This window comes from Oryctolagus cuniculus, chromosome 3 (genome assembly GCF_964237555.1).
Source record: "Oryctolagus cuniculus chromosome 3, mOryCun1.1, whole genome shotgun sequence".
In the NCBI taxonomy this organism is placed as follows: domain Eukaryota; kingdom Metazoa; phylum Chordata; class Mammalia; order Lagomorpha; family Leporidae; genus Oryctolagus; species Oryctolagus cuniculus.
In genome coordinates, this window is record NC_091434.1 from 180,080,882 (window position 1) to 180,094,821 (window position 13,940).

At 44.2% G+C, this 13,940-nt stretch overlaps 1 protein-coding gene across 1 annotated transcript; it reads right to left on the reverse strand.

Annotated features, from left to right (window-relative positions):
• Positions 1–2,124: 2,124 nt before the first annotated feature.
• LOC103347356 (TRPM8 channel-associated factor 3-like) lies at positions 2,125–7,826 on the reverse strand. Its single transcript, XM_051848080.2, has 2 exons — positions 5,789–7,826; positions 2,125–3,007 (listed from the first exon to the last, which is right to left on the reverse strand). The coding sequence occupies exons 1-2, from the start codon at positions 6,409–6,411 to the stop codon at positions 2,125–2,127; spliced, it is 1,506 nt and encodes a 501-aa protein (XP_051704040.2). The 5' UTR covers positions 6,412–7,826.
• Positions 7,827–13,940: the final 6,114 nt, after the last annotated feature.

The following is a 13,940-nucleotide window of genomic DNA, read 5'->3' on the forward strand; positions in this document are numbered from 1 at the left end:
AGTTCATTGTTTCAGTGTTCTCCTTCTGGAGTCCAGGTTGTATTTTTTCAATCCAAGAGAAGTTGGTGAAGTGGGTGGCAGGTTCCATGGTACTTATCACCAGCTAAGACAGCCAAGGAGTGGAGGTGCTGTCCAGTGGAACCTGTCTCCTGGGGAGAGTTGGTCACAGACAACATCATCCTTCTTGTACCAACTTCAGAGCTCCAAGACCAGGAAGACCCCGAGCCTCTGCTAGATCTCTGGGTTGAGATGATGCAAGCTGTAGCCAGCCTGGCCACCAAGGCTTTCCCTTTCCACAGATCCAAGGGGGTTTCCAGCAACATGCAGATCTCAGCTGGTGGGTGCTTCAGTCGGTGTACATCTTTTATGTATAATTTTACCTTCTTTAAATGTGCAAGTTATGTGAAAAATAATTTTATTAGTAGAGTAAGGGGGAAAGACATATTAGACATGGACCATGAAAATATAAAAGATGTTTACACATGAAAACTGTTTATATTCACTAGGAGGGATTTCATAGGATAATAGATAATCTCAGGCATATTGCTGCTAGGAGTTCCTATATTGCAATGAAGGATCTTTCTAGGAGAGTATACCACATAAATCAGTTTATTCAAACAAGAGTCAGAGTTCAAATTACGTTTTAAAAAAGACATTCATCTCCATAATAGAGGTAAATCTGCATAGCTGTGGTTTAACAGGGAGGAATAAAAATGACACAGCCCTAGCCACAGGATCTTAGTCCAGGAACAGGACATCATGTCACAGACCTGCATGCAGAAGAGGAGGCTGACAGCAAAATGAAGCACTGAGCTGCAGCAAGGATGAGAGGGGAAGTGCACTCACATGCTCAGGGCCAGGCTGAGGAGCAGGGTGTCACTCAAAGCAGAAGGCTGGGAAGGGGTGAATACTGTTCAGGCTCTGCCCAAGTCGAGGAAGCAGACTATTTTCCAATCAGTGTGGACATGCTGCAATTACTGGGGACATCCAAGATGGAGAGGAAAAGTTCTACAATAGTGACAGATGGAGGGCATTGGGGTGGAACCCACTTTTCATGTCCTGTGTCTTCTTTCTGGCCCTCTAGGCTGGATGCACTCAGGATACCCTATCATCTGCCACCTGGAGTCAGTGCAGGAGCTCATTAATGAGTCAGGAATGAGAAGCAGAAGTCTGTAGGGAACCATCCACCAGCTGGGCCACAACCAGCAGTGGCATGGCTGGCAGTTCTCCTCACAGACCTCAGAGACCACGAGCAGCCTCTGGTTGGTCTGATGCATGAGGCAGTGCAGGGGATGCCCAGGGCAGGGGCCCACCCTGCTCTGAGCCTTCCTGAATGAGAAGAGAATTAAAGCACATCCTGTGTGAGTGGAATATGTGGACCTCTCTGAAAACACATCTACATGCAGGAGCAGAAATTCGGGGTGAGCTGCTGGGAGACACACAGTATTGCAACATCTTGACTCCCTGGAGCTCCCTGAATCCTCCACCACCCTCCAGATTGGGCCCACCATGAGTCAGCAGAACAGGATAGTTAAAAATATGAGAAAGATTAAAAAATGGAATTGAGATTAAAAATGAGCTCTCGATGCAGAGATTTAGAATACAAAGAATTTGAGTGAAATTCCCATATAGAGACAGTTGAGGAGAGAAGAAATGGTGGTGAACAGGGTAAGCAGTTTCCTGGGGTACCAGTATCCCATATCAGAGTGCAACTTTCTGCTGTTGCACATTCTGGGAAGAAGTAGATTTTGACTCACGTACTTGATCCAACAACCTCCACTGCAGATCTGAATGGTATTTCTGGCTCCAGGCTTGGTCTGGTTTCACACTGGCTGCTGTGGGAATTTGGGAAGAGAAGCAGAATAGAAAAATTCTCTCTCTCTCTCTCTCTCTCTCTCTCCCCCCCTCCCTCCCTTTAAAAAATAAATAAATCTTAATAAAAATGTTTCACCTCAGGGAGTATTCATGAACTTATTCTGAGGATTCAGATTCTCGACCACCACATCAAATGTCTACTGCCTCCTTCCCAGGGGATAAAACCAAAGCCAGCCCCAGTGGAGCAGGTTGATGAGCCCTTGCATATTAGAATTCTGTAAGAAGAACTTCTATTTTTTTCCAGAACTTCTATTGTTTTTCCAGATTTGAAGAGTTCTCGGCCCCATCCTGATGGCTGGCCCTGCTGATGGGGTTTCCTTTATCCACAGTGGGCAAGCCCTTTTGTTTGATCATTTTCAGGATGATTTGGTGCACGGACTCATAGATGGGAATCCCATTGTGTGGGATTCGAAACATATTGGAGATATCTTTTTTTAGCTTCTCCAGCCAGGTCTTCTCTAACACCTTTCCCTTGTTGAACAGCATGGATTCAAATTGGGGTAGAACTTTTCGGATGTGGTAATTCAACATCTCTGGCTTAGGGACTGGGAAGCGCCCTTTATTGCCTGACTCAATTAAAATGCCAAGACCAACACGTTTAAGGAACCCGTTACTTGGATACTCAGTCATATAGTTGGAATCTGGGTTATCATAACTCCAGTACCAGGCCTGGCTGCCTATCAGTATCCCTCCACCTTCTGCAACAAAGTCCTCCACCTTCCTGGCATTCATGTCGTGGAGTGAGGCACAGCAGTAGACGCTCAAGTCATGGGTTGGAAGGGTGGTGCTGGTCCACTCCACGTTGTGTTTTGTTAACAAGTTGCCCAAAGCTTTCACTTGTGGACTCACCCCAACCTTCCCCTTCTGCTGCCCTTTCAGCCAGCGTACAGCGTTGATCAAAAACTTTTCCATGCTGCTTTCATATACCATGCTCTCATGGCCACACAGCACCACACGACCATGGCCATAGCTGGCAGCTGCTAGAAAGCAGTTTAGAGAGCTGTCCAGCCCCAGGGGAAAGGCCAGGGGCCCGTGCACCAGCAGGTATGAGGGGATTCCCCCTCTGTCGAGGTCCAGTTCCGTGATGCCTTCCAGGAGCTGCTTCTGATCCTGCCTGAAGTTCTCCCTGCACCTGCAAAAGAGACATTTCCCGTGTTAGTGGCCTTTGGAGAGGTGAGTGTAGAAAAGTGCAGAAGAGAGCACCGAAAACCTGAGCTCATATAGTAGAAAACACCAAAGAAGAAGCTCAGGAGATTGATATTTAAATTTTACTAGTTGTTGCTTATTCTCCAATAATTTCCATTTTACACATAACTCTGTCCCAGATCTCAATATGTTTAAAACAATCTAGATAAATAGACTCAATAGTTTAATCTTTAGATATTGGTGGCCCAAAATACACAAGAATGTTTTGAAAATGTTAAGTGATTTAACATGTCAATGTGGAGATGAGTTTGTTTTCTCAGTTATCAAAACTCATTCCAAAGCTGCAGTAACAAGAGCAGCTGGGTTGATGGAGAATTGCACAAATAGACCAGTACTTCAGTGGAGAGAGTTGTAAAACAATTGCATACACATAAGGAAACTTATGTGGAAAAATACGCTTTAAAATTAGTGAGGAAAAATATTGATTTTTCAATAACTTGTGCTGTAATAATTGACCATACATTTGTTAAAATCTATGTGATTTATGGAAAATAGCTATTGCATTAAATATGTCAATATGTCATCCAACAATTAAAGTACTAGAAGAAACTTAGGAAAATTCTGTAAGAAATTTGTAATGAGAAAAGATTTTCTAAACAATAAAAAATATGGGGTAGGCACTGTGGCATGCCAGGTACAGCCGCCGCCTGCAGTGCCGGCATCCCATATGGGCACTGGTTTCAGTCCTGGCTGCTCCACTTCCGATCCAGCTCTCTGCTATGGCCTGGGGAAGCAGTGGTAGATGGCTCCAGTCCTTGGGCCCCCGCACCCATGTGGGAGACCTGGAGGAAGCTCCTATCTCGTGGCTTTGGATTCGCACAGCTCCACCATTGTGGCCATCTTGGGGAGTGAACCGTTGGATTGAAGACTTCCCTCTCTCTACTTCTGCCTCACTGTAGCTCTGCCTTTCAAATGGATAGATGAATCTTTGAACAAATGTTATGAAGGAAAAAGATGGACAAGTTGAATCAAAACAGATATAAAACATATGCAAAACCAAAAACAAAGTTAACAAGTGATGGAAGGAGACACATTTGCAACATGTGAAACAGGAAAAGAAGAGTAACTTACAGAGGTTCTTCAAAATTGTTCATGTAAAATCTGTAGTTTTAAAAAACTATGCATGAGGCCAGCCCTGCGGCTCAATAGGCTAAAATTCGCCTTGCGGTACTGGCACACTGGGTTCTAGTCCCTGTCGGGGTGCCATTTTCTATCCCGGTTTCCCCTCTTCCAGTCCAGCTCTCTGCTATGGCCCGGGAGTGCAGAGGAGGATGGCCCAAGTCCTTTGGCCCTGCACCCACATGGGAGACCAGGAAAAGCACCTGGCTCCTGGCTTCGGATCAGCACAGAGCGCAGGCCACAGCAGCCATTGGAAGGTGGGCCAACAGTAAAGGAAGACGTTTCTCTCTGTCTCTCTCTCTCACTGTACACTCGGCCTCTTAAAAAAAAATTAAATTAAATTAAAAAAACTATGCATGAGTACAAAAAATTTCGTACCAACATAAAGTCATATCTTAATTCTATTTTCCACAAACGTTTCAAACTATCTTTATATAAGATAGAAATAGAACTAATTAATCCATAAGAAAAAGAAAAAAAATAAATAGAAAAAAAGATAAAGGACACAAACATTTTAAGATGAAACATAAATGACCAAAAATATGTAAAAATGCCCTGTGCCTTTAAATCAGAGAAATAGAAATCAAATAATATTTTCACATTCCATATTGAAAAAGTATTAAACATAAATTCATAATGTTGAGTATTAGCTGTGCCCTGGGGTATTGTTTTGGTAAGAGTGTCATTTTGTACAACCTTCTAACTAACAATTTGTCATTATCATTCACTTCAGGAGCAAATTTTTTGAACTAGCTACACATCTTTTTGGAACTGTATGTCAAAACACTCTAGAACTTGTATGGAATAACATGTAACTATGTTAATTTTGGAACTTTCAATACCAACAAATGACTATGTGTGCCAAAGATAAGACGAATTGCTGTGTAGAGGAGACTTAGGGAAATACCAAGAACTTTCATGTGCTAGCTTGTGATTCAAATCTGAGATGGTGCAGTTCATTTAAGCCAATTTTTTTGTCTAATTTTTCTCTAATCTTTACAGACAAAAGTAATCTATGAACCTTCCCTTGGCCTTTTTACAATAAATCTTCTCCATTTCAATTTAAAGAAAACTCTCCTCCCAATAGTTACTGGGGAGAGAAGGTCCTGATGTGCACCTGTGTACTATGAAGTGTTGCATTTTTCCTGATGTTGCCAGAACACACACCCTCAATTTCATTCACTCATTAATTGAGTGTTTATTTAGCACCTACCACGTCAGGTATTGCACTGTGTGATAGTGATATTATATCAAGCAAAACAGAAATTTCTTTTCTTCCATGAACATTGTAGACTTGTTCCCTTTCTACCAGTGTCTTTCTGAGACTGAATCTAGGGGAATAACAGGATGTGAACCAAAAAGTATACCCTACATTCTAAGTACTTAATACTCAAGCCATAATAGAGAGCGAGCAAGCATACTGATCCTTGACAAACACAGGTCATTTTTATGCTTGTGTTTGTAGTTTGTAGCGATCCTGTTTCATAGTGGCCATTTTCTCCTCTGCAAGACTGAAAGCTCTTAAAAATGGGGGACAAGCCTGCTTTTCAACTTGGATCAGACTTCCCTTATAAGAATCATCACTCACGTGACATGGAATGAGATGGTGGGCACCGTCTCAGAGACAACCCACTGCCTTCTGTCCACACTGGAGTCTGTGAAGTACACGCCAGCCACGCTTGTCACCCGGTTTCCAGGGAACTCAGAGAGCACCTTATCACTGCCATGCTTCTCAACCCAACTCTGGGCATGACCCCCGATGAGCAGGCCCCCTCCTCGTTTTACAAACTGGATCAGCTTCTCAGTCATGCTGTCATCGTAGCCATTGGTGCAGTAAACCCCCATGGACTCTCCTGGTTCCGACTGAACCCGTGCCTTAACCCCAGCATCCTGCAAGAGTTTTACTAGTGATTCCAGGGAGGGGTTCACTCCAATGGAGGCTTCAGGGGAGGAACAGAGCCAGGACACAACATTGACAAGAAATGGAGCCAAGGGAGCGTGAATCAGGTACTCCTCATGGGCCACCACCACGAGGCGGCCTTGGCCAAAGGAGGAGGCAGCAATGACCACACGGCCCTCCTCATTCACCATCACTGGGAAGGTGGCTTCTCCAATGAGAAGGAGTTCAGAAGGGAGGGGCTCTGGGGGGATATTCCAGCTTCTCACTCCATTCACAAGGACCTGAAAGGCAGCAGCAGGAGTGGTTGCCATGATCTTCCAGGTTCTGCAAGGAAAGCAAAGACTAAGGATGGTCAACACATCAAAAAGTGAATAAAACAAGAGTTCACGTCTTTTCGGTAGTGGCTTGCCCAGTAGTGCCTATAGAAATTCTCATGTAATATATAGTAACCTCTCCATTCATTTTTCAAGCTCTAGAATTATATTCCCTTCCATGGATGCTTCATATTCACCAACCCAAATCTTCTCCATTGCTCTGTCCTCCACTGGCTATGCCTTCTTCTCCATGGACCTCCCTGCTGCATATCAGAGAGTGCATTTGCACTTGTCCTGCATTTCTAACAGCTATAATTGATCCCAGTTGTTTATTGCTGGCCTAGACTTCCCTAATGGGCATAAATCCTTTATTTTGATCAGAATGTGGAATATTACAGTAGCAGCTGTCTCTCTCTGGAGGAAACTGAACTTTGCCTCCTCAGTGTTTACTCTTCGAGAAAATATTCAAGCTTCCATTTCCCATTTGTATAGGGAACATACTCTAAACCTCCAAGGGGTTTCATGTGAAGATGGACAGAATTAACACAGGCCAAAGTTTGCTCTGAGATTGGCACCTTATGATATCAGAATAGAATTATTGCACTTTATCATTCCTATTGATTTCTCAGAAGAATAGAGGACATTATAGGCTGAGAATCATGATTGTTTTTCTCCTCCCTCCTCTTGGAATACCCATTTTTCATAAAGTTTGTCCAGTATCTTTGGTTTCTGTTCATATTGTCATTAAGCAGGCTCAGGATCTAGGTGCTGCATGCTTAGGCTAAATCATTCTGGAATCCTCAATTCTCCCATTAACACTCTTGAAGAGAAAACCACAAAGCTTTGCCACAAGTGAAGATGAGCCCCTCTTTCAGCCTGGTGGTAGAGATTTGGGATCAGAGTCTTTTCCACTCTCTCTTTTATTAGCTCTCTACATAAAGGCTCTGTTCTATTGGAAATCAGAGCAGGACTTACAGTTTTCGTCTCTGTGAGGTTATCTTCTATAGAATTCCATGCTTTCCCTCCCTTACCTTTTGCTAACTCTCATTACTAAAACTGTAAATATCTAGAAGAAGGCACATGAAGCAGTTTCTGTGTTTATTTTGAAGACGTAGTCTCTTTTGGAGAAGGTTTGAGCATGAAGCACAGTCTGGTCCATTTTGAGGCCCACAAGTGGGGGAGTGTACCATTGAGAAGCAGCTCTGCTGACTCGGTGATCTGACCCAACAGCACCTTTCCAACTCCTGAGGTTGATGATGACAGGAGAGAATGCAAACTTGCTTTTGACAAGCAAGAGGACTAGGTAAGGTGTTCTAATTTCAGTGCTAACCTAGTCTCAGTGAGCTAGAGTGGGTGATTGGTTTTCCAGTAAAGGAATCTGAGGATGTGGGGAAAAAGGTATCATAATCCACTATTGATGGGAATGTAAACTAGTATAGACATTGTAAGATAGTGTGGAGATGGAACCTACTCTACGATTGACCACATACTAGGCCATAAAGCAAGTCTCAGCAAATTCAAAAGAATTAGAATTATACGATGCAGCTTCTCACACCACAGTGGAATGAATCTGGAAATTAGCAACTCAGGAATCCCTAGAGCATATGCAAACACATGGAGATGGAACAACATGCTCCTGAATGAACAATGGGTCATAGAAGAAATCAAAAGAAAAATCAAAAACTTTCTGGAAGTAAATGAGGATAACAACACAACATATCAAAACTTATAGGATACCAGCAAAAGCAGCATGAAGTGGAAAGTTTATACCAATAGGTGCCTACATCAAGAAACTGAAAAGGTTCCAAATAAATGAGCTTTCAATGCATCTCAAGGATCTAGAAAAACCGCAGCAAACCAGACCCAAAACTAGTAGGAGAAGAGAAATAATTAAAATAAGAGAAGAAATCAACAGGATTGAATCCAAAAAAAAACAAAACAAAACAAAACAAAAATATTACAAAAGATCAGCCAAACAAAGAACTGTTTTTTTTTTCAAAAAATAAACAAAAGTGGCACACCATTGGCCCAACTAACTAAAAAAGAAAAGACCCAAATCAATAAAATCAGAGACAAAAAAAGGAAATGTAACAACAGACACCACAGAAATAAAAAGAATCATCAGAAATTACTACACAGAGTTGTATGCCAGCAAAGGGAAATCTATCAGAAATGGATAGATTCTTAGACACATGCAACCTACCTAAATTGGACCAGGAAGACATAGAAAACCTAAACAGACCCATAACTGAGACAGAAATTGAAACAGTAATAAAGGTCCTCCCAACAAAGAAAAGCCCAGGACAAGATGGATTCACTGCTGAATTCTACCAGACACTTAAAGAAGAACTAACTCCAATTCTTCTCAAACTATTCAGAACAATCGAAAAAGATGGAATCCTCCCAAATTCTTTCTATGAAGCCAGCATCACCTTAATCCCTTGTGGGGAGCAACTCGGACTAGACTGTTACTGGAATTAAGACTTATTCTATGCATCTGCTCTCCCACAATATGGCGCTGGGAGAGGAGTAAACAGCTTCTACCCAGCTGCCTCTCACCAACTTGACAAGCTGCAGGAGCCGCTCCTGATTGGAGGAGAGCGGCGTGCTCGGCGTGTGGGCAGCGGAGTTGGGATTGGCGGAGGAGGACTATAAAGGAGGAGAGAGACGGCATTCACCAGGAACATCTATGGGGAACATCTAAGGGGAATATCTAAGAGGAACACCTGTGCAGCCCCCCAGAGAACCGGCCGGCGGTGTGCCGCTCCCCTGCGGAAGTGGGGAAAGCGGCCAGGGGGAACCGCCCTTCCACGGAGGTGGAAGGGATAGTAGCCAACCCGGGAAGAACCAGCAGCAAACCCGGGGAGGGCCGAGCAGACGAAAAGAACAGCGCAGGGTCCTGTGTCGTTCCTCCACGAAGAGGGGGAGCGACATAATGGTGCCGTGACTCGGATAGGAAACCTAGCTCGGATAGGAAACTTAGGACGGATATGAAACTTAGGAGGGAAGAAACGGGAAGAACTGGGAAAATATCGGAGAGAGAGACTAGCAAACAGCCTAGGGAAAATATCGGAGAGAGAGACTAGCAAACAGCCTAGGGAAAATATCGGAGAGAGAGACTAGCAAACAGCCTAGGGAAAAGCCGGACGAGAAAGGTGCCGGAAGAAGCTATTGAAAGCCTAGGCATAGACTCGGATACGGACTACGGGGGGAAGCTGGGAGAAATCTCTAAGGTCGAAAGCGAAAGTGAACGCTAGAACAAACAGACTCGGACGCGGACTGTGGGGAGAGGCCAGGAGAAATGAGGGAGGAATATCGTTGGAGGAAAGCTTGGGGAAACATACCGGGTAGAGAAAAAATGTTAGGGAAATTGAAGCCGCGGGAGGCAGGCCGAGGCGGATACGAAAGCCACTTTGGGGTTCTCAAGTTAGCCCGGGAATAGGGGGCGAAAAGTTGAAACCAGAAGCTGAAACGTAAGCCAGATTGGGATCCGTCTGATTAGCCCGGGGAGCAAAGGACGGAAAGCCAAACCGTGGGGCGGAGACGTATGCTGGGTTGAATTCGCCAGGCTAGCCCGGGGAACTTAGATTGAATGCTAGTGGCGGACACGTAAGCTACGCTGTGTTACTCGCGGAAGCCGCCGCGTGCAGAGAGCACGGGGCGTGAATAGATAGGGAACGGGGCTGGCGTGAGGCCGTGGTGCAGACGCGAAGGGCGTGGAGACCGCGGAGCGCGCGAAGCCAAGCCGCGCAGAGCCGCGAAGCCTCGCAGATGAGAGAGGCGCGGGCTGAAGCGGCTCAGAGCCGGAAAGCTGCCGAGAAGCAGCCTCGGGGCGGGTGCAGCCGGGAAGCCGCGGGGATAAGAATGAGACCGGGAGGCTGCGGGGATAAGAGAAACAGAAGTTTAGAAGTAAGATGAGAGAAATAGGAATGCTGGAAGATAGAAGTAAAATGGGAGAAATAGGAATGCCCGGAGATAGAGAAATAGAGAAATAGAAAGGCCTCCCTACAACACTGCACTGTGAGAGCTTGGATTCGGTCTGCCTGATTAAGTGAGGCGATGAGCACGATGAGCACCTGCGGCGGCTAGCAGCTTATGCGCCGCAGGTCACCGAAGACAGGCACGAATTAACATCAGTAAGGCCTCCCCACAAAAAGGCAATGAGAAGGCTTGGATTCGGTTTGCCTGATAGGGCTTGTAAGCCCCTGCAGGCAGAGCAGAGCATGCGCTGCAGGGCACCGAACACAGGCACGCATCAGCGCCTAAAAACCTCCTCACAACATGGCGAAGAGAGGACCCGGATTCGGTTTGCCTGATTGATAGGACTTGTAAGAAACTGTGGCAACTCTAGCAAGTAGAGCAGAGTGTGTGCCGTGGGACACCGAAGACAGGCGCGTATCAACGCCAAAAAATAAAAAGAAAGGGGGATCTGTGGGGAGCAGCCCGGACTGGACTGAGTTACTGGAATTAAGACTTATTCTATGCATCTGCTCTCCCACAATATGGCGCTGGGAGAGAAGTAAACAGCTTCCGCACAGCTGCCTCCAGTTCAACCAATAAACTGTAGGACTTGCTCCTGATTGGAGAGCAGCATACTCGGCGTGTGGGCAGCCGAGTTGGGATTGGCGGAGGAGGACTATAAAGGAGGAGAGAGATGGCATGCACAGGGAACATCTATGGGGAACATCTAAGGGGAACATCTAAGGGAACCTGTGCAGCCCCCCAGAAAGCCGGCCAGCGGTGTGCCGCTCCCCTGCGGAAGTGGGGAATGTGGCCAGGGGGAACTGCCCTTCCACGGAGGTGGAAGGGATAGTAGCCAACCCGGGAAGAACCAGCAGCAAACCCGGGGAGGGCCGAGCAGATGAAAGAACAGCGCAGGGTCCTGTGTCGTTCCTCCACGAAGAGGGGGAGTGACATAATGGTGCCGTGACTCGGATATGAAGCCTAGGCAGGGCTTAGTGTCGTTCCCCCATGAAGACGGGGAGCGACAATCCCTAAGCCGGAAAAAGATGCAGCATTGAAAGAAAATTACAGACCAATATCCCTGATGAGCATAGACGCAAAAATCCTCAATAAAATTCTGGCCAATAGAATGCAACAACACATCAGAAAGATCACCCACCCAGACCAACTGGGATTTATCCCTGGTATGCAGGGATGGTTCAACTTTCACAAATCAATCATTGTGATACACCACATTAACAGACTGCAGAAGAAAAACCATATGATTATCTCAATAGATGCAGAGAAAGCATTCAATAAAATACAACACCCTTTCATGATGAAAACTCTATGCAAATTTGGTATAGAAGGAACATTCCTCAATACAATCAAAGCAATTTATGAAAAACCTACGGCCAGCATCCTATTGAATGGGGAAATGTTGGAAGCATTTCCACTGAGATCTGGTACCAGACAGGGATGCCCACTCTCACCACTGCTATTCAATATAGTTCTGGAAGTTTTAGCCAGAGCTATTAGGCGAAAGAAAGAAAGAAAGAAAGAAAGAAAGAAAGAAAGAAAGAAAGAAAGAAAGAAAGAAAGAAAGAAAGAAAGAAAGAAAGAAAGAAAGAAAGAAAGAAAGAAAGAAAGAAAGAAAGAAAGAAAGAAAGAAAGAAAGAAAGAAAGAAAGAAAGAAAGAAAGAAAGAAAGAAAGAAAGAAAGAAAGAAAGAAAGAAAGAAAGAAAGAAAGAAAGAAAGAAAGAAAGAAAAGAAAGAAAAGAAAGGAAGAAAGGAAGGAAGAAAGGAAGAAAGGAAGAAAGGAAGAAAGGAAGGAAGGAAGGAAGGAAGGAAGGAAGGAAGGAAGGAAGGAAGGAAGGAAAGAAAGAAGGAAGGAAAGAAGGAAAGAAGGAAAGAAAGAAAGAAGGAAAGAAGGAAAGAAGGAAAGAAGGAAAGAAGGAAAGAAAGAAAGAAAGAAAGAAAGAAAGAAAGAAAGAAAGAAAGAAAAGAAAGAAAGAAAGAAAGAAAGAAAGAAAGAAAGAAAGAAAGGGATACGAATTGGGAAGGAAGAAGTCAAACTATCCCTCTTTGCAGATGATGTGATTCTTCATTTAGGGGATCCAAAGAACTCTACGAAGAGACTACTGAAACTTGCCAGTGCCTTGGCTCACTAGCCTAATCCCCCACATGAGGCACTGGCACCCGGGTTCTAGTCCCAGTTGGGGCACCAGATTCTGTCCCAGTTGCTCCTCTTCCAGTCCGACTCTCTGCTGTGGCCTGGGAAGGCAGTGGAGGATGATGTAAGTGCTTGGGCCCTGCACCCACATGGGAGACCAGGAGGAAGCAACTGGCTCCTGGCTCCGGATTCGCACAGTGCCAGCCGTAGCGGCCATTTTGGTTGTGAACCATCGGAAGGCAGATCTTTCTCTCTGTCTCTCTGTCTCTCTCTCTCTCTCTCTAACTCTGCCTGTCAAAAAAATAAAATAAATAAATAAATAAATAAATAAATAAATAAATAAATAATTTTTTTAGAAAGAGACTATTGGAACTCATAGAAGAGTTTGGAAAAGTAGCAGGATATAAAATCAATAGACAAAGATCAACAGCCTTTGTATACACAAGCAATGCCACGGCTGAGAAAGAACTTCTAAGATCAATCTCATTCACAATAGCCACAGCAACTATCAAATAACTTGGAACAAACTTAACCAAGGATGTTAAAGATCTCTACAATGAGAATTACAAAATCTTAAAGAAAGAAATAGAAGAGGATACCAAGAAATGGAAAAAAATCTTCCATACTCACGGATTGGGAGAATCAATATCATCAATGCGATACCAATCAAAATACCAAAGACATTCTTCTCAGACCTTGAAAAATGAAGCTGAAATTTATATGGAGACACAGGAAACCTCGAATAGCTAAAGCAATCTTGTACAACAAAAACAAAGCCAGAGGCATCACAATACTAGATTTCAAGACATACTACAGGGCAGTTGTAATCAAAACAGCGTGGTACTGGTTCAGAAACAGATGGATGGACTAATGGAACCAAAATAAACCACCAGAAATCAATCCAAACATCTACAGCCAACTTATATTTGATCAAGGATCCAAAACCAGTCCCTGGAGTAAGGAAAGTCTATTCAATAAATGGTGCTAGGAAAACTGGATTTTCACGTGCAGAAGGATGAAGCAAGACCCCTACCTTACAACTTACACAAAAATCCAGTCAACATAGATTAAGGATCTAAGTATACGAGCCGACACTATCAAATTATTAGACAACATTGGAGAAACCCTGCAAGATATAGGCACAGGCAAAGACTTCTTGGAAAAGACCCCAGAGGCACCGGCAGTCAAAGCCACAATTAACAATTGGGATTGCATCAAATTGAGAAGTTGCTGTACTGCAAAAGAAACAGTCAGGAAAGTGAAGAGGCAACCAACAGAGTGGGAAAAAATATTTGCAAACTATGCAACAGATAAAGGATTAATAACTAGAATCTACAAAGATATCAAGAAACTCCACAAAAACAAAACCAACAACCCACTTAAGAGATGGGCAAAGGACTTAAACAGATGT